Source organism: Argiope bruennichi, chromosome X1 (assembly GCF_947563725.1).
Source record: "Argiope bruennichi chromosome X1, qqArgBrue1.1, whole genome shotgun sequence".
Lineage (NCBI taxonomy): Eukaryota > Metazoa > Arthropoda > Arachnida > Araneae > Araneidae > Argiope > Argiope bruennichi.
This window is the reverse complement of record NC_079162.1, coordinates 6,067,950-6,091,308: the sequence shown is the minus strand read 5'-3', so window position 1 is coordinate 6,091,308 and position 23,359 is coordinate 6,067,950. Positions and strand designations below refer to the sequence as shown.

The following is a 23,359-nucleotide window of genomic DNA, read 5'->3' as shown; positions in this document are numbered from 1 at the left end:
ATACATCTTTTTTAATTTTCAGTAATCTCAACAAAAAATGGGAACTTGAAAAACGAAAGTGTTTAAATTTCAACTAATACGAAAACTTTCTCAATCAGCATTGTTTATGAGCATTACAGATAATATACTTATCTAATATTAATTCATTTCACTGACATTGACCCTTATACATACAATAATTTTGTTACATTAAGGAGTAACAAGATTTAAAAATGGATACACTTTCTAAAAATTACAACGCTATAACTTCCGAAAATATTAAAACACAAAATTGATTTTTGCATCAAGATAAAGCTAAAAAAATTATCTTTTTAATGATACCAATGCTTTAATCTACAAATTAAGTTTCGATTTTTAACGTGTTTTTAAAGAAACATTTTAACCATATTTTTCAACAATGTACTTCGCACAAAATAAAAATAAAATTTAATCTGCATGAGCACGTCAATGGGAAAAAATTAGCTGTTATCCACCTGTTGCCATCACATTGAAAGAAGTTCAAATTAAAAACATAAATCAAATATTATTGTAAATTAAATATATAAAAGTGTAAATTTCAGCTAGTGTCTGTATGAAGCGAACAAATTTGAAATATATTTTCTAAAAAGTAAATGGAGGAAAAGATTTCTATGAACTTTTACAATATCTATATTATTAATTAAATCAAACAATTAAATTTAAGGTAAACAGGGTTTATGTATCTATTGGATAGTCACTGTAATCAGCGCCCATCAGTCAATTTTAATCAGGGGCACGCATCTACTAACAAAATGGTCTAAATGAACTAAACAATTACAATTTATGTTACTGGAGTCAATAAAAGCTCCGATGAATTAAGAATTTTAAATTTTTTCATAGGTCCTTTCAATTACCCTTTGTAATCCGTTTACATGTTTATCCTTTTACATTAACCTTTGAATCTTATTTAACAAATTGTTTTGAGACATGACTATATTTACACTTAGCACTTAGATCTCTCCTCTCAGGAACAATTCAAGGCAGTGCATCATTTTGGCGTTTTATTTAATTATTTTATTAAATTTTGAGTGATAAAAATATGTAGATTAATTTTCTGGGAAAATTCATATATATTAATTTTTCGGAGCAATGAACAAGGCTCTTATTAATAATAATAAGATAAATGTATGTACAAGATCTCATAAATGAAAGATCAAATAAAATTTTTACAAAAATTATCGCCATTCCATTATTACCAATAAGCCCGACCGGAAATGCAGCTATGGAAAACTAAAAACCGTCACCCGCGCCAAGTTTTCTTGCCAAAGGTCCAAATCCCAGTAAACCTATGACAGCAACAGGGGTAAGGAATGATTTACCGAGCGCAAAAGTTCCGATTCCCCCACGACCGGAGGATCTTCACAGATGTGGTCATAAAACTGTCACTCTTCCTTCGTGGTACCACCCCCGTCTGTGGCAGCGGACCCACGACCGGAGAAATCTTCATACGGCACGCGTTTCCCTTTCGACCGCTCAAAACCCTCAGTTCCTTTGACCCTCTCCCCCCCCCCCATAGCCCAAACAGATTTTCCGGCTCTTTGATGTTTATCCATCTACCGACATTTTGTGGGAAGCTACAGGCGCACCACGGGCGACAGGGGAGTGTGGTTCCCCAGTGGGTGGAATGTCAGATTTATGACCAAATCCGTGAGGTGGCAGGTCATTGGACCGCCGCTTTACAGGGGGGTAGGGGCTCTTTCACACACCTCACAGATAGAACACAGCATGAAGAACAACCATGCCAGAACCAGGACGCTCAGATCACGGGGAAGACGCGCTACCCCTAGGCCAGGGCGCCTACGAAAAGGGAGATTCTTGGGTATAAATACTGACTCTGCTTTCAACCTACAAGTTTACTAGGTACCAGAAAGAAAGTTTTAAACAAGCTTTGTCTTAAATTTGTAGGACAGACATAACAGAAGTCGGACATTTGTTAATCACAAAAAAAAAAAAAAAAAATGCAAGCAAGACATCCTATGTTAAAGCCTTTGTAAGGATTTGTGAAACTTTCAACTGGTGCTCAAGTTCGTTGCCTTCACATCAAATGCATGGTCCTTGCCAGCTTACAAATGGAAAGCACTATAGCTCTTAACAGAAGCTCATTTCTCGGTTTCACTGACAGTTTATGAGGCAGAGGGAAACCTTAGTATGTGAATTTTAATGAAGAAGCAGGAATTTGTGCACTCCTCTTTGCAATTAATTAATTAGAAGGTAAGGACTACAGTTTCACTTAAATACCCATAAGTTGGTTAATTTTGAGGCGTCTTTAGGCGCAAGAGCTATTTGATTACCTGTAGAGTCCTTAGTCTTTATTCTTTATTAGCAATCAATTGTATGCCACACAAGAAATGACCAATTAAATGATTAATCCAAAGAGATTACTTCATTCAGTGGAGCGAAATCCTAACCCTTTTCTGGTACAGCAGTTCTATCAGCAATTTTCAAGTACAGCAACAAAAACATCTATGGAATTTAGAAATTTATAATTTCCATATTAAATGTAGATATTAGCTTCTAAAAATCTAATTCATAATGAGGAATAAATTTGTTTAAAAAAACTGCGTTTCCATCATGCTAACTATAACAAGATATATATTTTAATCAATTGCTGAAAAACATTGAGCATATAAAAAATATAAGTGAAGCTGTAGTAATCAAAAACGTTTTATATTATAATCGCAGTTAAACTGATGTTTAAGTGGAAACAATAATACAGTTAGCAATGCAAAATTTGTAAAAAAAAAAAAAAAAAAAAAAATGCAGTCAAACAAACAATTAATGAATTAAAAAAGTTTTTTCCAATTTTGTTGTTGCCAATCTTCTAAACATCCGTAAAGAAAAAATTAACTATAGTCTTATCAAATTGAGCATTACACTCTTGCTAAATGGAAACATGTGCAGAATACCTGTTGATTCAACAAAAAATTCCAATGGAATCAAATCTGATGAATCAGGTAGTCAACGGATTGGTTCTATACATCCAACCCCCAATGAATACTGTTCAGTCCTAAATGGCATATGAAGTATGTGCAGAAGACCTGTAAAGTTGGAAAATTATTTCCTCTCATTCATGAGTGATAATGGCAATTTCGGCTGAAAATTTTGTTCTTTAAAATGTAAGAAAAAAAAAAAAGTAGAAGTGTTATCCCTTTGACTTGCATGCACAGCGACACAATATGGTTCCTTTATTGATTTGCAATGTAGCCCCCACCCCAAAAATAAATATGTATTTTGGACATCTTTCTTTCTTCTAATCAGACACAAAATGTTCACTCAGATCTTTTTAGTGACAAAAATATATACCCAACTTCAATTATCAAACTTGCTGCATGTTTGAGTTATAAAATTCATAGATACACAAACAGATAGACCAACAAATTTTCCACTCATTGATGAATTTAGTTTAAAGCAAGGTACATGTCTACAAAAAAAAAGTTAACATTTCTTAATTTATTGAATTGCTATACTGATTTATCATATCAAAAAGGAGCCACACAGCTTTATTCTGGTATCAATCATATAAAAACTGTCATTCGAAAGGAATTAATATACATTTTCTAAAGCTAAAATTAAATTTTGAACTTTTATTAATATCTTTAAAAATAATATAGTTACTGACCTCAACTCTTATTAATATGAATATGTAAGATATTCTACATATTTTACAGATATATTTATCATTAAAACGAAATTTTTATCAGCGAAAAATAATTACAAAATTACAGTTCCAAAATTTTTTTAATGACAACACACTTATATGTGGCTATTAATCGAAGGACAAGTTCATTTTATGGGGGCATGAAAATTTCCGCTCACTCCCACGCCTAGTATTTGCGTTACATTAAGTTTTCTGCGACGTTTTATTTTAGCATTTATATGCTACTGATCATGCATTCTTTAAAACAAATATCCCGTTGTTGTAAAACAAAAAAACATTTCTTTGGCGGCAAAAAAAAAAAAAAAAAAAAAATGAAATCAGAGTAAAAAGAAAATGCTCTCCATTGCCATTATAACTTTTAGTCTCTGTCCCTCTAGCAAGCTATATTTTTTATTTGTTCGGCTCATATAAGGTTATTTAGAAGAAAATACTGCAAAATGGGAATTTTATTTCCTAATAAATCTTTTGTAGATGTTAAAGATTTAATTTTACATTCGGACGAATTATTTCTCTTAACAATAATCGCAAAACGATCACCATACTCGTAACAAGAAAATGGCCATTTGTTTAGATTTATTGATTTTTCTTTAAATGTTCGATATTTCTTACATAAATCTCGAATTTCATAAGATTAATCTGCCATGATAACAATTATTATAATATTGTATATAAAAAATCATGCATCAAAACATTTTTAGATAACACATTTAGGATTAATATTTTGGATACCAAATGCATCTTACATTTATATCCTACACATTTGAATTTCAATTATTTACATAATACTGATTAATTTTTTAATTTACTACTATTTTTGACAATATAAAATGACGCATTTTTCTTCATAATCTTTAAATGAATCAGAAGTAAATTTCAAAAAATGAAAAACTTTTTTACTAATTAAAGAGCCATCCTTTGAATATCCTTTTGAAAAGAATTTCAAACTTTTAAGAACGAAAGCAAAACTTAAACCCATATCTATTCTCAAATTTTTAAGAATGTTTATAGTCAATTACATTAAGATACATTTATTACGACTTGTAATCATGTTTTATTGCTTTTATAACACTCCATACAATACGATTGCATGGTAAATGCTTAATCTTTTCTAAGCCAATTTAATCAAATTAAAATTGTGTTTTTAAGCAAATAAGTTCCAATACAAATTTTCGACTATTAAGCTAGTTAACTCTTAAAGACATCATACAGAAAACTTTGCAAATTATATATAACATTTAATTTTTGAAAGTTTCGAAGACATTAAAGACACTTTGCATTTTTAAATTCGCTTTGACCCTTAACTGGGGACGTGCGGTCTGCGAGACCGCTAGCGATGGATTTTTTGCCACCCCTATTCTATTTTTAACTCAATTGAATGGATTGACCCTGTAGCTTCCTGTTTTGTGACCTTCAATACACGTGCACTTTTTCAACCGATTTCAGCAGATGCTTTTAAAAATAATTCAGTTATCTCTTCGAGCGCGGTCTCTAAGACCGCATCTCCCTGTTAGTGTCCCAATGATAAACAAGGCTTAGCAGATGGCGCTGAAACTTCGGCCCCAAAATATCATCCAGTTTATTGATCCTATTATAAAGCAGTACTCCCGACATTTTTAAATGAAGCATAAAGTGATTTTAGTGATAAGGATAATTATATAGAGGAGTTTTTCGATGAAAGTTCGCATTCAACTGATTTTGATATGTATGTTCAAACATAATTAATTTTTCTAGTGATAATGCATTTTGAAAAATTTACAAAATATATTAATATACCAAGAGATATATATACAGAATTTATAGGTTAATTTTTATATTAGTTCTTAACCTGTATGTTTAAAATGAACTAGAAAACCGTGCTATGAAAGTCACAAAAGCCTATAAAAAAAGGGGCAAATTTATCCCATTGTCATTTTTTTTCTTCATATAAATGTAGAATTTTACATCATATTGTCTTCTATATACCTTCATATACTGTAAAAACAAATATGATTGAAAAAGTAAAAAGTAATATTCTTTTTCAAGAATATTATTTATTGTAACATGTCATTTGAGAAGAAAATGTATGCTCCAACGCATTTACTTTTTTCAATGATAATATATTTTGAAAAATTTCTAAAACATATCTATATATCAAGAAAAATATCTGCAAAATATATTGGGAATTTTTCATATTAATACAATTATTAGAAAATTTAATTTGAGTGTAAATAAAATGCAGTCTCGTAGACCGAACCTCCCCAGTTAAGTACTAAAATTTCACCTCCCCAGTTAAGGGTTAATCCATCCCGGGAAGACAATTTATTTACAAGAGGCGCGGACAAAACACCACAGCAACAGATTAGGTAAGAGAAGAGAAGACAGAAATAAATTATCCCTGGTCTTATATAACATGAAATAATGATAGGGAAAATATTTCTTCACAGTGCTTAAATACAATGAGATTTTGGTAAGGATTTTCGCTACACGCGCCGACCCAAGCAAGGGAAACACAGGGATCTTTTTTAAAAGAATGTGCTTGCTGGACAATTTTCAATCCCTTCACACGGAGCGTGGGAACCGCTGACGAAGCATTTTCACAGAACTTTTGTTGCATGAATTAAATAGAAAAAAGTGGAATGGGATCAGGAAATAAGAGAATATTTTAGAATGAAGTTACTATGGGCTAAATTAAGCTAAAAATTTGAAAATTAATTTGGATTTAAATTAAAGTTTAAAATATCATTACATACACACACACACACACACGTGTCCCAAAAAATTGAAACGCAATTTACTTCTTTACCTATCAGCGATAATTAGGCAAGACCGTTAATAAAAATTTTAAAAATTACCGCTAATATTTTAAAAGTTACATTTTTTAATTTTTATACGACCCCACTAGACAAATTTAGTCAGCTACAAAGCTTTAATTTTTTATGCAACACCATCATTACAAAAAAAAAAAAAAGCATATTCGTATCTTTAAAACTGGGTTGTACTTAATTCAAAATTAAACGCGCTGCACAGGGATCATATACCAAAACCGAAATAAAAAATTTTGAAATATTATAAAAAGACAAAATGTATTATAATATTTACCTTAAAACTTTTTGCCTATGGCAGATTCGCGATACCGTCATGTACCAAACTGGCATTTTTATCTGTAAAAATTAAAATACAAAACAAATACATGCAAATAGTTTATTTTCAAAACGGCATTCTAATAAGTTAACCCATAGATGATTTATTTTCTTTCACAAAGCTGTAATTTAGCAATTTCAAATATTTATGTTCAAACTTCTTTCCCCCAACCACACATAAAATGCAGATGATTACTTTTTCAATTTATTTATTGATTATCAGAAATATTTCAGTACAATTTAACCAAACTTTTCTTGTACACGTGAAAATAAAGATTGGAAATCATTCAGCAATGCTTAATTTTATATTGTCGAATTAAGAACATAGCAAAATTGATTGTGTATTATGATATTTTTAACAAATGACGAGCTATTTAAATTAGCAATGATTTATTCTGTGTGCAATAAAAATCACGCAGAAACTTCTAAGATATTTGGACGGCGACATCCGAATTTGCACGCAATTTCACTGATTTATTTTTCGGATGATCAAACGATTAAGAACGACCGGTTCATTTCATCCGAGACCTGGTCCTGGCAGAAATCAAGTGTACACCGAAAATGAAGAAACTGGCATTACTGCATAATTTTCTGCCAATCCCCCACTAACATTTGAAATATAAGTGAAATAAAGTAATTTAAAGCTTCATTTAAGGGCATCTGGGATAATTTTTTTAACACACGCTATCGCATTTTTTATCAAAAAAATTTCCATTTTCAATTTGCATACGGCCGCTATTTTCATCGAAGAAACGGCGTTTTAAGTAATCCGAAAAACGATATAAGTCGTTTTTTCCCCCCTGTATTGCAATTCATTGGTTTCAAGTATGCAGTTTTACGATTTTGTCCTAACATTTTTGTTGGATGAAAATGAAAAACTTTCTAAGTAACCATTTATCTAGAAGGGTCGCATACAAATTTAAGAATGAGTAACTTCTTAAAAATTGACGGAAAATTTTTTATTAACGTAGTCTTATTTTGTACCTTATTCTGAACTATTTTGCAATTTAAATGACTCACTTATCTCTAATGGGTAAAGAATCAAACTTTGTTTCAATCTTTTTGGGACACCTAGTATAATGTCTTTATATAATGAACTCTTTCTCCATCAAAAAACATTTATTTGTATAGGATACTAGGTTGCTGATAAAGCTTGAAGAAAACCGATTTACATTTATCAGTGCATGAAATGCGCTTTATTCATTCATTTACTTATTTTTTTTTTTTTATTTATTTGCATATTCGTTAAATAAAGTGGTGCATCTTTTCATGTCTATTTCTGTATTTGGTTTGTCTGTTTTAATGGCACAAGAGCCAGGCAAGGCTATACTGCGCCATACATATGGTCAAATAAGAAGACTAAAATTGTATAAAAAGTTCAAAAGACATACAATAAAACTAACGATGCAAAAAATTCAATGATAAAATTGTTAAAAAATACGTTTGGTTAGATAATAAAAGAAATAGAGTTTTAGATAAGGTGATGCATACCAATTGCTTTTAAAAACTTAAAAATGTTCTTGGGTGGATTTTTCCCCAACAGCGTTCGCATATCAAGGGATGAAGAGTTAAAAAACTAAACGGTGAAGATTAAAATCCGGACATTCAATAAAAATATGGTGAATCGTTAAAATTACCTGACATTTTGAGCACAAAGGATTTCGATTGCCGAATAAAAGATATTTTGTGGGTTAAGCTAGTATAACCAATAAGGAGTCGAGTCAATTTGACATCTAGTTCACGTATTGAATGACAAGGCCAAAATGTAAGTGTGGGTTTTATAAAATGGAGTTTCTTGCTATTCTGTTGATCCCATGACACCTGCCACTGAGTGTGCAAATGAATTTTTTCCCATCGCAATATGGTATTCTTCTCGTCAAAGGCAAAGATGTTGTTTTTGCACCATTGTCCGACTGCTGTCTATTTCTGTAAGGAGTAATGATAGGAATAGTATATACTCATAAAGAAATAAAGTAAGAAAAGAATAAAAATTAGTTAATTTTTTCTCACACAATCAGCAAAATAATTTTAACATTAGAATCAAAAATACTTTTAGGCAATAAAAATATATTTAACTTTATTTTACTCAAACAACAATACTTGCCGATTTAGTGCTTTCAGCACTAACGGCGATTCAACCTCAAGTGCAATTTAAACGAAACTTTCAATGCTCCTGAATATTTCTTTCCGGAAAAGAATAAAAATGCTTCCAGAAATTTTTGCTATAAACATTCTATCATAAATGAAGTAGCAACCGATTTTAACAAGTAGATTGTAACTTTACAGATGCTTTTAAAATGTCACAAAAATAAATACTATTATCGATGTCCAGAGAATATCTAAATATGGAAATTATCCCTTAACCGAAAAAGTCAAATATCTCTTGATGTAATCAAGATATATCAAACAAAATTAGTACAACAAGTAATTTTTTCCCCATGGGGAATCTATTCATGGCATCAATAATAGGTGTTGCCACAGGAAATTTCAAAGTTTGTACAATTTTAAATACGTAGAAAAGCCCTTACGAAAATTTTAGGCAAAGCAACTTATACCTTTAAAATGGTATTTTTAGATTCCACATATGATGACTGATAGCAGAATAAAGCTGGGTGATTTTTTTTTTCCACGACTGTACATAGATAAATAAAAACTTTCTGTTGATGGATTTAATCTGCAATTTTTATATTATGACCATATACCAACTTTTAGTGACTTAGCTTTTGTTTTGTGTGCAAACCAATATAAGTTGAAAAAAAAATTTTTTTTTTAAAGAGACAAAAAAATGTAGAAATTCGGCAAAATCTCAAAATCAAATTTTTTGGTAATTACCATGCTTTCTTTTTGTATAACTTTTATATTATATTATATATATACGAATATAGGAGTATATTTTACTCCTACATTTCCTCCAAAATTCAAGTAAATTCAAGTTCTGCACTATTAATGGCACCCGGGGCATGCTACCTTATATGACCAGCCTAATGCTACTAAATGGAGAATAGATAGCATTTTCACGTAGGTCCCCTTAGATATGGAGATGAACTGGGAGTAATATCTTCAATCAATTCAATATCACCTTTGGCGCTTACAATATATATAGTGAGATTCCGGATTAAAAGAATCCAAAAGTCAGTACGGAACTACTTATTAGAATATAACAGATTGCACCTCCATGTATTAGGAAAAAAAACTCCGAGATTACTTTGGGGTCTAGACAGCATACAGTAATCAGGGCAACTGTTTGAAGGGATAATCTAAAATCAATGTGTGGTTGAGAATTCATGTAAATGATAACATTGGTCCAATTTGCTTCGTAGAGAGTAATGTTATGGGGTATATTAATCTTGATACGCTAAAAAATTACGCTATTCCATAAATTTCCCCGGGCTTTCAGTTCCAACAATATAGCGCTCCACCACACTATCATGGAGATGTTATTCTGTTTTTAAATACATTTCCTGGAAGTTAGACTGGTAGAGGGTTTTTTTTTTTTTTTGGTATAAAGAGCACATTTTTTTGTTGTTGTTAAAAAAGCAGAATATGATGAAAAAAATAAAAAAAAAGAAAGAAAATGACAAGAAAAGAAGAAAAAAAAAAGAAAGCTGCAGCTTCTTAGAAGAATCGCACCACTGCAAAAACTGTTTTTGCCTGGTATTTCTTTAAGTTCCAATAAGTATAGTAAGTGTATGCTGTGCAAGATATTTAGACTAGGAAATAATTATATTAACTTCAGCTTATTAATTTTTAATCATTACATTACTTACTAGCTGATATACACAATGATGCTTAGGATGAAAATATTTTCACGTCTTATTAATAATAAAAAAATTAACTATATAATTGTTAAAAAAAACACTTTCACTAAAGCTTTCTTAATTCTACAATATTTGTTTGTAAACTTTTAAATATTTATAACCTAACAAAGGCGACAGTTATCAAATTACACCAGCTATTACTTTAAGTTATAATCATCAGATGCAAAATAGTAAAGATATATTTAATAATAGCACCTGATGTAATGACAACAAACACAAATGAATACATTTTTGAAAGGCATCTATGATTTGTTAAGTGTAAAACATTATACAGAAAAATTATAATTATACTACACAAAAATCTCTTACCTTATGCAATATTAATTTTAATTACAATAAAAATATTATTTGCTCCAAATAATTTTTAAATCTCACTATTTCTCAAAGCTAGCTTTTTTTCAATAGGTTATTAAGAATGAATAAGCTCCAAAGAATGATACAAAATCTAATTAAGTTATACTAGTGACAACTTGATGGCAAATAAAGTGATTCAAAATATCTATAGTATTTTTATTTAACACGAATGACAGCAATAAAAGATAAATTTATATTATATATATATATATATATATATATATATATATATATATATATATAGTATATAGAATCATAGTCATTAAAAAAATCAGTCTCTTCATTAAATACCACAAAACATTCAAAAGTGTTTTATAGTATTTGTGTACAAAGAAGAGAAAAAAATTTTTTAATATACATACAGGGTGTTTATAAACCATTAGACAAACTACACAAAACAAGAATTCAAACTTTGAGTACATAAAAAATGTCAGAAGATCCATATCCTTATAACACATGGTTTTCACACCAAATTCAAAAGAAAATGCACAATTTTTTTCTCCAGTGTAAGAAAAAACTTGAATGAATTTCATAAAATTATGAAAAGAATGAGAAAGAATTTAAACAAAAATAAAAATTAGAAAAATAAAAACTTCTTTTAAAAAGCTTATCAAGGAGCAACAATTTAATAACATATATTAAGAAATAAGAGAAGAATTTTTTTAATTCTAATTATCTACTTTTTAATCTTAAATCAATTATTTCTAAAATTCACTAATAGGGAGAAACTTGTAGTTAGGCTTGATATTCATGGATATTTATGTGAAATGTGATAGGCTTGATATTCATGTGAAATGCAAACAAACAGTCATCATTTAGCTCATTATATATGACTTAGCTGCTCATTTGCACAGTTGCCCTAATTTTTATTGATACTGAATATTAGATCATGAGAAGACATGACATAACATGTGTACATCTCAAATAATGTAATGATCATTTTGAACAGCTTCCTTAGGTACCTATAAGATACATTTTACTTAGGTACAGGTAATGCTATTTCTGTTTATATTTCTTGCTTATTTTTCTTGTATCAGATGAGATGTCATAGTTTTTCTTTAGCATTTTTCTTAAAAACAAAAATTCATAAATGTATAATTCACTGGACAACTTATGTACCGAGAGCAAGGAATCTCTTTCTAAGTTCTGCACCGTTTGTATAGAGATATCTATGCATGCTGTAAACTACAAAAATTATATTAGTACCTGTTTATTTCAGCTTGCATTTTTTCCTATGTTTTATTTGTTTATAATAAAAACTAAATGAATGTAAAGCAGATGTGAATAGGCCTTCACTGTCTTCTGATAATCAATATTTCCAGATCTACTCTGCCATCATTTTATCTGGTTTTGGATTATCACCTCAAAAGCACCATTCCACAATCACTTCAAAGGTTGTAAAGTGTAGATCTACTAGCAACAGCAGAAAATCCGAGATCCTGTGTTTGACATATGAAATGCCAGAAGCATTTATGTATTAATAATCCATTTGATCTGGATCTTCTTATTATAAGAGGAAGACCCAGATGACAAAAAAAAAAAAAAAAAAAGAAAAGGAAAACTGACTTTATTGTTAAATGATAAATTACAAACAATTGTTTTCTAACTTCCCAAAATCACTGACATAACTTGTACATGCTTAATATAAAATTATAATATCTATTGAATGCAAAGTTCTAAATTACTACAACTTCATAATTGCCTCTCCCTTCCCCCCCCCTCGAGTTTAAAAAATTGTAGCAAATTTAGTAAGCCGGTTTCTTAATGGTTTAATATTATTAATAACTATGTTAATAGTATAGTTTAATAGCTACATGAAAATCTTTAGAATAGACCTCACAATTTGAAACTCTAGCAACTTTAGGACATCACTTCAGATGATCTACCCTTTCCAACTTCAGTGGCACACTAAAACTCTGACATTAGTATACTACAATACATACATACAAACAAAAAAATAAATAAATATTTCTGCATACAATTTTTATTTTGACAACTGTTCACTAAATATTATATATGCGAGCTGGAAAATCATTACAAATTTGTAAGAGCAAGGATTTGTACTGCAATTATAGAAAAACATATAATGTTGGTATTCATTTTTTTCTGTATTGTATGTTCTACAGTATATTATATTATATACCACTTTTAAGACTGAAGAATTTGCTTTTAAGTTATCCAAGAACAATTATATAAGCATCTAATTTCGCTTTCTTTTCTCCCAGTTGCCAAAGCTCACTTCATTAAAGGAGGAAAACATAGGTCAGTCATAGTACATGAACTTAAGAGAATCTACAGGTAAAACTTTAAATCTGGGAAAAATTGTGGATAAACTACTTGATCATTGACCCATCACAAAAAACATTAACAAAGATTATATTAAAAATATCAAGGGAAGTAAATTATATTCAAAAATAAAACTAACAGAAAATCATACAAAATTCCCATTTGGAAAAAAAAAAAAAAAAAAGGATTTGTATTGTTTCCACATTATTAATAAACTGAGTACCATATAAGAAAATCAAAATTAACTTAAAAGTTTTTTTAATAACATATTAAGAAATAAAAGATTTTTTAAATTCTAATTATCTACTTTTGAATCTTAAATCAATTATTTCTAAAATTCACTAATAGGGAGAAGCAACTAGACAATTTAATGTATGGTTAGCTGACAATATTTTCAGAATTTAACTGATATAGTGTATTTTCATGACAAATACATGGGTGAGCAAAAATTTAAAGGAAGTACATAAGGAAATGAGTGAAAAATTGATTAAAAATTTCATCTTACAAAATAAAACAAGTAAGCCTGACTACAAGTTTTAAATGTGATCTTCAGGTTTATTTTAACAATAGTGTAATTGAATGATTCTGGGAATGTAATCATTTTACTTTATCTTGGAAAGAAAATTCTATAAAAAATTATTACATGTAAACATAGTATTATAAATTATCACCTAATAAACGATTTAGCCACTGCTAAAATGAATATAATATACAGTCAATAAGAAGTACCTGAACAAGATATTCTGGAAAATTAAAACAAAATATTAATACTGTGAAAGCCAGGTTGTAACATTGCATTGTCATAGAACAAGAAGTGAAATAAATCTATCACTTCAGAAAATATAGCATCATAGATAATTGCTAATTATCAATTATTAAAAAGTTAGATTTTTCTAAAAATATATACTGCAGCACAGAACTGCACAAAAGGTATGACATTGTGCATTTCAAGGAAAATTAATCGAAGATATCCAAAGTTTTGTTTATGGATGAAACTGAACAGACAATTGAATGGAAGAAATTCCAAACATTAAGTTTGAAGAAGGATGATCACGAGCACAGAACAATTTTTTCTCTGTGAATGTGATTTTGGAATGATTTTGACATGTTAGAACTGATGGGCTGTAGAAACTCAACTAATTCACCTTTATTTCAAATTATCGCACATCAGTGACTTTATAAATTATAATATTAAATACTCTAATTACAGAAAGAAACTACTATTATATTTGACTTTATAAAATAGTCATATCTAAGGAACTTTTAACTAATGTAAACTATGAGAATGGATTATAAGTATCTAGCTAGTAGCAAATTAATTTATATAATTAGCTTTTCTATGCTACTGTAATTTAAAAGTTCAAAATGTTAAATTACTCTGATCCAACTGATTTCAGATTTGTAATTTCATAGATGCAAAAATTATCTATTAAAATCAATAAACCAAGTCCTTTTGTATTTAATCAAATCTCTAAATTTTTAAGATTATCTTATTAAATTTTAAAAAAATATACAGATACATTTTCATAACTTACCAGTTAGGTCACTTAAATAGAGTTTATAAAACTAACACAGAATATACATAAATACATTTCTATAACAATTAATAGGGCTACTGGATGAATGGTATATTTAACAATGAATAGAAAACTGGAAGACGAATTTTTAAAAATAATAATTATAGTAATGCTCACAAAGAGAAATTTTCTTCCTTTAATTAACTTTGAGTTTATCAATAAGTTTTCACAATTTTATATTTCTTTGTATTTCTAGAATAAATAACAGATAAAGTTAACATTTATTACCCAACACTTTCTGTTTTTATAACCCGAGAAAATAGAGTTCTACATTAGGCTCCTTCAATCTGTAATAGTGAAAAGAAGTATTTAAATAACATACCATAGGCAAAGCTACGAACATTTTATAGTTATGAGTATTAATAATAAATATTTGATCTTTTCTTCTACCCCCATATATTTTTAAAACAGAAATCAATCGGAAAATTTCAAGCAAATGCAGATGTTAATGATAAATATTTTGAACAAGTACTTGACAATTGAATACTAATTAGAATAATAAATCATTTCTACAAAGAAGACATTTAAGAGTGGGTACGAGAAGGAACACTACATAAATTTCATTATTCAGTTCAAAATTCAAGAATTTTGAACCAATAAGTTCAAGACAATTTGCAACTCTATAACAAGGCTCTATCTATGTGTAATTGATTTACTAATTCTTTTAAGAAGTACATATTATTAATAATATGAATATTTCTGAATCCATTAGATTTTAAATTTTGCTTAAACGGATAAAATTCTCAATTTAAGATTCAAAATTAGAAAGGAACTTTCCACTTTTCTTTATGTAGTGTTAAAGCAAGACCAAAGGCTTCAAAAGAAATATTATTTTAAAAATAATTGCATATATTTCCAAGCTGATAACTGATTTATGCACAAGTCAAGTGTTATATATATATATTACTCAAAATTCAAAACCCAAAAATAAGCTGATATAATTTTTAAAAACCCAGTGATTTTGAAATCTTGTTACTATGATGGCAAAAATATTGACAAGCAGGCAAAAAAGGTGGAATATTTTTCATTCAAGCTTATAAAGTAAAATGCTAGATGCCAAAGATGATATTTTAACTTTGGTAATTCAACCTGAATCGTACATTTTTTTCAATCATTTACCGACTTGTACAAGATCTATTGCATATGTATTAGTCTTATTTTACATGCCATTTTATATATATATATATATTTAAATGAATGAAGAGAAATTTTTATATAGTAAATTTCAAACAACAGGCGATTACATTTGTGGACAATTCTAACAACATTTCTATGTAAATCTTCCATTCAGCGAGCAATAATAAATAATTTCAAAAATAAAACAACTCATTTTCACAAAAAAAATAATTCATTTTTTTAAAATTAATTTTTTCTTTAACTTAATATAAACTGTGGATATAAAAAGTGCTATTTTCGGTGATAATTAGCAATTTATCACTTGTGCCGACTAATGAGAATATACATATTTTCTTATTATGTATATTGTATATTATGTATATACAATGTATATTATTATGTATACATATTTATATTATGTATATTGGTCCCTATAGTTCAGCTTTAGAAATCTTCAAGCATTACATGGAAATATATGCTACCTAAATTTAAGACAATTGTGAAATTAAAAATATTTAGAACCAAGTTACCAATTATAAACAGTATAAAAATGTCAATTTTTTTCCCTTAATTAATATTTTCAAAAATTCTATATAAAAACATGGCCATTATCCTCAAAAATATATCTTTGCTAGACTTCATAGTCTTTAATCAAATAATCACTTTCATAAAATACCGACAAACACATGAAACTAATATTTATTTATTATAATTATTACAAATTATATGTATAAAACCCTCACTTTTTTTTACCCTTTATTTACTGAATTATTTTATTCTCAATTTTCCCATCTTTAGATAAATTTTGATATAGAATAACATCAGGGAAGAAGAAATTTTTTTTTAATTAATTAAAATAACTTAACTATACTCTGTTTCACCCTAACTTGGCAGTAGTGTATATTCTAGGCATGTCGAATCGCAGTCGTCGTCAGGGGAACAGGGTTACTTTAAAGTACAATGTTACTAGAAATGCAGATCGCTGGCGAAACTTTATCTCGCAAATTTTTCGCCAAATAGTAAATATTTATTTACTTTATCATATTATCACTTTATCGGAGAATTAATTGTTTCCTTATTTTCATTATTTTTTCAATATTATTGACACATTATTTTAATAAATCATTAAAGTTATTTCCTTTCGTTTCACCGTTTCTCAAAAGAAAACAATATATTTTTCAATATTCTGTAAAACGTAGTTCGGCTAATGTTTTTCGAAAAGATATCTGTATCATCGTTCACATCTTTTAAAACTTTATCTAATGTTGGGATCTCATTTCAGCGAAAAAAATGCATGGATTTTTCGTCAAATACAGAATAATGTAAAATCATCATATTTTACAAGACCTGAATGTTTATCTACTGAGCCTGGTCGCTTCTTTCTAGGGGTACTTAAAGGATGCCTTTATTTCTTTTTTCAAAAGGAAAACTGTTCATTGTGAAACATCTGTAAGATGTGAAACTTTATCAACGATTTGATTGATAGAATCTTAAGGGTTTTCTCGGAGTCGAGAATAAACATTTAATATGTTTTTACATGTTGCACTTTTTGTTGGTTTCACTCTTCTTGAAGATGTGCACAGCGTAGTCGGTGAAAACACTTTCTCTTTTTCAAACATTTTAGAAGTTAATAGAAAAGACGAATCGAATAAATATTCACTAAACAAAACTAATAACTACTAATGCGATTAATAGTATCAAAAATATCAGCTGCTAAAAAAGCGAGAATAAAAAAGTACGGAAGATGATAATGGTTGCGAACTGAATGAAGTTGAGTTGGCGGTGACGTAAAAGAAAAGCGCGCCAAATATTGACCTTGAAGACCGGTTCTAGCCAAAGTGGGATTCATTATGTCAATCTTTTAGTTTTATTCGTTCGCTTTATTTACAAAATACTTAACATATAAGCACTTCTAACTTGAGAATAATTTTAAATACATATTGATAAAAAAGGATTTCTGTAATTTATAATATTATTTGATAAATTTCTGCGCATTTTAACTATTTTAAAGTCAGAATTGATGGGGAACTCTTTCCCAACATGGATCGTCACATTTTCTACCTTTTACAATACTGCCAAGTTAGTGTGAAACAGAGTATAAAGATATTTAATTTCAGCCTTTAGTTTTTATTTATTACTTGCTACTTGAGCTATGTCATTACGCTTCTTTCAAATACTGCCAGAAAAAAGTTGTATTTTTAAGATATCAGCTTGAATTAAACAGTCTTTTCAAGTAACAGATATATAGAGTTTAAAAAACCTTTTAAATGCTTAACACATTTTAATTCCTCAAAGTAAAAGATTGTTTATCCATAACAAAAACCTTTTCACATAGAATTTTTCACCTTTAAAAAAAATTCAACTACAATAAAAGAGAAATACAAGTAACAAAATATAAATCATTATTTTATAATATAATTACCCCATACTTACATTCCCATTTTTAATTCTTTTTTGTTTATTTATAATGCCCTTTTCTTCTCAAATTAAATTTAAATAGCAATTAAAATAAATTATTTCTTGTAGTTTATATTTTTCCCTGCTTACATCAGTATTCCTTAGGTCGATTAAAAAGTATAAACACATAATAATACCATATAATAATATAAGTATGTATATACCATAATATGATTATCAAAGTATTTATAAATTACGTTTGACCTTAACTATTCCTTAAGCCCAACTATTATACGATTTATATTGGGCACAATTATATCTCATACCACATGCTTTTGCTTTTTTTAAATCTATTTAATTTTTATTGTTAAAAACAAATATTTTTATTTTTGTTCAGACTTTATTTTCATAATGATGCAAGAAAAAAAAAAAAAAATTACCCAGAAATCCCATATACAACTCATTCTAACCACTGTATTAATAATTTTTTTAAATTCTTATAAAACTAAAAAATATTAGCCTTAGTCGTATCAATCATAAACAATCATTCACAATAATTTCTAAAGAAAATTCATTTGCAATATTAAATTTTCTTAGCATTAAATAATATGTAAAAAGCTTGTAAATAAAAAACTAAACATAAAAGAAAAACTTGCAACTTTAAACATGATAATCTAAAAGTTCAGAACTAAGAACTTTTGTTTTTATTGAAAGGTAATCAATTTTGAAACTCTGTTAAACACCACTTCTTGAAGATTTAGGAAAATAGTTAAAAAGCCACAAAACATTTGCAGCTGATTTCAAGGAGGAATACAAAACATACCTAAGTAATATAAGAGTTAACTTATGTTAACAGAGTTAAATTACTAACATATAAAATCAAAAATGTCTTTCTAGCATGCAATATTTAAAAAAAACAATTAAGAAAAATAAAATGTTGCATAGATAACTCACCTGAGACTTTACTTTAAAATAAAACCACAGGGATAGTTTCCCCTCTCATTTGTTACAGTAAACTTTCAGCAGCATGACAGTACTGAACATAAGCACATTCTACTTAGAGCAAAAAGAAAATATTCAACCTAAATAATAAAAGGAAAGTGCAAAAAAGACTAACTTTTTCAGAAGCAAAATATTAATATCTAACTGCATGCAATTTTAATACTGTCAACCTAGGTTTAAAAATAAAACAGACTGCTATGCAAAGTAAAAATAAAGAGGAACAAAAGCATGAAACTCAGAAAAAGTAAAAATCAATATATAGTAATAATATTATGATTCAATATTCATAAAAACCTATTTTTCTTTAAAAACAGATTTCAAAATGATGGGAAAACTATAAAAGATAAGAAAATAAGATTTTAACACAAAGATATTATATTTGATCAACTAAAGATATAATAAACCATTTATATGGAAAATTATATGTATTAGTTTTATATATTGTGCATTCATACATATGGAAATCAATGTGAATGAAAAAAATTAGAAGCCAACAAAGTTTACATTCTTTATATAACAACTTAGAGGATTTTTTTAAATGCATTTCAGACATTTCCTGATAGTTTTAAAATATTTATAACATTTTGTAAATAAGCAGAGGAGAAAATGGAAATGTCATATTATTTTGCGATTTCTGAATGATACCTTATATAAAGCTTATAAATGTTTACCTTAATGTATAATAAAAATTAAATAATTGAGATCTGATTAAATATATGCAATTAATCTTATTGCACCAAAAAAACATACTCTTCTAAACATCTGGGATTTATATTGTTTACATTATATGTCGTTAAAAATAACTGTATATGTAAAAAACTACAAATTTCAAGAGAAAAATAAAAACAATTAAAAACCTACGTACAGAAATATCGCCGTCACTTTTAACGAGGTCTGGGTGTTTCATATTCTTCCAACATGATTGATTTGGACAAGAATACATGGCCCTCATTCGATTTTGTTGAGCTATGACTCGTTTAAATAAACGTTGATTTTCTTGATCTATTCTCTTAACATCTTCTCCACCACAAGACACAGTACGTCTTCGTGAGGAGCTGCCTCTGGGATTAGGTTGTTCACCCTTTTTAGCTTCAATTTCTAACTTTTCTATTGCTTGCATCAAAATATTGACTTCCGGAGGATCACATCCATCTGACTTCTTTCCACTATCAAGATTTCGAGTAGGGTTTACACTTCTGTCCTCTAATTTGTATTCAGATAGGCGGCTCTGGCATAAAGGGCTGTCACAATAAGGAGAATTAAGAGGTGTCACATCCGTAATTGATTCTGATTCAGAAAGGGCAAGAGAATCGTCACTATCTGTTGAAGTCAAATCCGAGTCAGACATGGATGCACTGGATGACAATGAATCACCATTATTAATAAACTCGTCTAAACTCTTCTCAAGATTTACACAATCTTGCTTATCCTGAGAAGAAATATCATTTAATGTTTTATCAGTTAAGCTGCTGTTCTTATGGCGCAATTTCTCTTCCATTTCCTCCCCTTCACAACCACCAAAAGCCATGACACTAAAATAGAACATTTTTCAGAAAAGTCAAATAAATGTTTCCTCTTTTCGACATTTTCCGATTTATTAAGAAATATAAAAAAAAAATGAGTATGAGTATACTAGTAGTTATTAAATGACGAGCATTCTACTCTTCGACTAAATAGCTGCGTCAACCGAACTTAAATGTAAACAATATGAGATAAGATGAGAAAGGGACTTGCAGCAACAATGGATGTTATCCCCTGTTTCCAAATGTAGATAGTAAGTAAATTCATCAACATATAAAAGAACAAAAACGCGAAATTTCAATCAATTTACACTTCCTTTAAAAGTACCAACGATGCCATTCAGTTAATAGTGATGTTTCTAAATTTTTAAACTAAAACAAGAGGTACAACAAAGTTCAAGAAACAAGAAGTTAAAGTTTGGTTAAAGAGATCCATAGAGGCCGCTTCAGAATGAAATTAGATATCATTGCTTATAGAACAACTTGGAGAGTTTAGTGTATTTCCTTCAAAAACAAAAATGCAAATAAAACTAATCTTATTACAATTCCTAATTATCACCATTCTTAAGGGTTTTTGTATCATTCAATTTCCAATCCAAAAAGTTTCGTAGCCAGGTGTTAAAAAAAAAAAATCAGGACTTAATTTCCAAATTAACAGAAAATGCTGGAATATTAAAAAAAAAAAAAAGTTTAAACATTCAAGGTATTTCTGTAAAAAGTTATTTTAAAATACGTCATGAAAACTTGCAAGTCTAAAAGCCGACGATTCGATTAGAACTGAGTAAAAAGGTGATCTAGATTCCGTTTAAATTGAAGTTTTAAAAAAAATGAAAAATACTATGTCAATACGAAATTATATTCTAAGTAGTGCAAAAAGAAAGAGTAAAAGGGAAATAACTTCTAATTATCGGCAAATTGAAGTTCTTAGTATGAGAGAATGTGTAGTAAAAAAATGTTAAGATAAGGAAAGAGTGGTGCAAATGTCTGAACGAACCACACTCTAGAAATTGACTCTCTGTATGTTAACCTTTTTGAGTCCAATCATAGGCTTTCTTTCTCCGTCAATGTGGTTTGTTGCTTACTGTGTTGTGATTGGTTAGAAAATTACGTGTTTATTTACATTATAGATGGAAGTCAAAGAGCGGGATTTGTATTATTAAATTATTGTTTATCCAGATAAGTGTGAAATGAGACGAAAATGTTTTTTTCCTCATACTTTCAATCTTGTAACAAGCATTTTAAAAATTATTTCCATGCTGTCTATGGCATTTTTAGAAATTTTAGCGAATATAAACAGCAGTAAGGTCAGAATAAGTATTGAAAGCTATTGTATTCCTGGCTTTCAAGAAGGTTTTAAGAAAACAATTACAATTATTATTTAAGTAATATTTAATACTGTGCTGTAATTTATAATTTTTCCATTAAATTTGTGCCTGTCTTAAAGAGTTATTTAATTTATGAATTTTTTTACAAACAGTTCACTCTTTTTAATTCTGTTTATCTCCTTTTGACAAACACATTGTTTTATGCATTTTTTGTTATTTTATCGGAATTAATATTCATATAATTCTTAGTATTTAATTTAGATATAATTAGCGCTAAGAAACAGAATTATTGAATTTTTTAAGAGTTCATAGAATTATATTTTAAAGATTTTTAATTTTAAAATGCTTAAAACAAAAAGAAATTCAACATACAAAAAGAGAAAATAATTGCTGTAATTTCTAAATATTCATAATTCTCATGAAATGTGTATTGGAAATTAGAATAAAGAAATAGTAATTCTTGTTTCATACCAATCTTTAAAAGAATTAACTAAAATTTGTAGAAACATCCTGCACTGTTTATTACTTTTAAAGTTTACTTTTTATTACTTTTGAAGTTTGCTTCATGATACTGTTAGTGTGTAGATATAATTATTATTAAAATAGATTTTTTAAATAGGGGATCTTTTTTCATGAAATTCAGCTGATAATGCATTCAGATATTGAGTGTTTAGCTTTTTTCTCGGTGCTTTGAAAATTTTTAAAAATCTTATATTAGAAACGATGATTGAATATTATATTTCTTTTTAGTATTTTTATATTGTTATATTTTATTATTATGAATGTTATTAAAATATGTTGGTTATATTAAATATAGCGCCTTTATAAACTGTCTTGCTAAATAATCACTTGAACAAATATCAAAAAAGAAATTGCATGCTATACATAAAAGAAAATTGCTGCATTTAGAGATATTTAAAAATAACACCACAGTATTTATGATTTGTGTATAATAGTACTTGTGATATTAAATCAGAATAGAAATAAATTTTCCACTTTCTTTTTGTTTCTTATATTAATTCCTTTAAGTAGATTAAGAAAATTAATGTATAAGATTAATTTTTTAACACTTCAAATGAAGAGTTTGTACTATAATAATTCTTAGTATTTTAGATAGGTTTCCTATTCATTCTTTTATTGACTAATTCTCTGTTTAATTTTAAAATATT

The 23,359-nt window shown here is 28.3% G+C and overlaps 1 protein-coding gene across 5 annotated transcripts in view; it reads right to left on the bottom strand.

Moving 5' to 3' along the window:
* LOC129958339 (uncharacterized) overlaps positions 1 to 21,401 on the bottom strand; it is a 38,784-nt gene extending 17,383 nt beyond the window's left edge. The window contains exons 1-3 of one of the 5 annotated variants that reach the window (XR_008783205.1): positions 20,211 to 21,401; positions 19,298 to 19,396; positions 15,059 to 15,117 (exon numbers count right to left, since the gene is read on the bottom strand). Coding sequence is in view for 2 of the 5 variants with exons in the window: in XM_056070757.1 (XP_055926732.1) it covers positions 19,343 to 19,396; positions 20,211 to 20,891 (735 nt within the window). In the remaining 3 variants the exon portion in view is untranslated. Of the gene's footprint in view, positions 1 to 15,058; positions 15,118 to 19,297; positions 19,426 to 20,210 lie in introns of all 5 variants that reach the window. The other 4 variants (XR_008783204.1, XR_008783203.1, XM_056070757.1 and 1 more) reach the window with 4 other exon arrangements.
* Between the last annotated feature and the right edge of the window lie 1,958 nt (positions 21,402 to 23,359).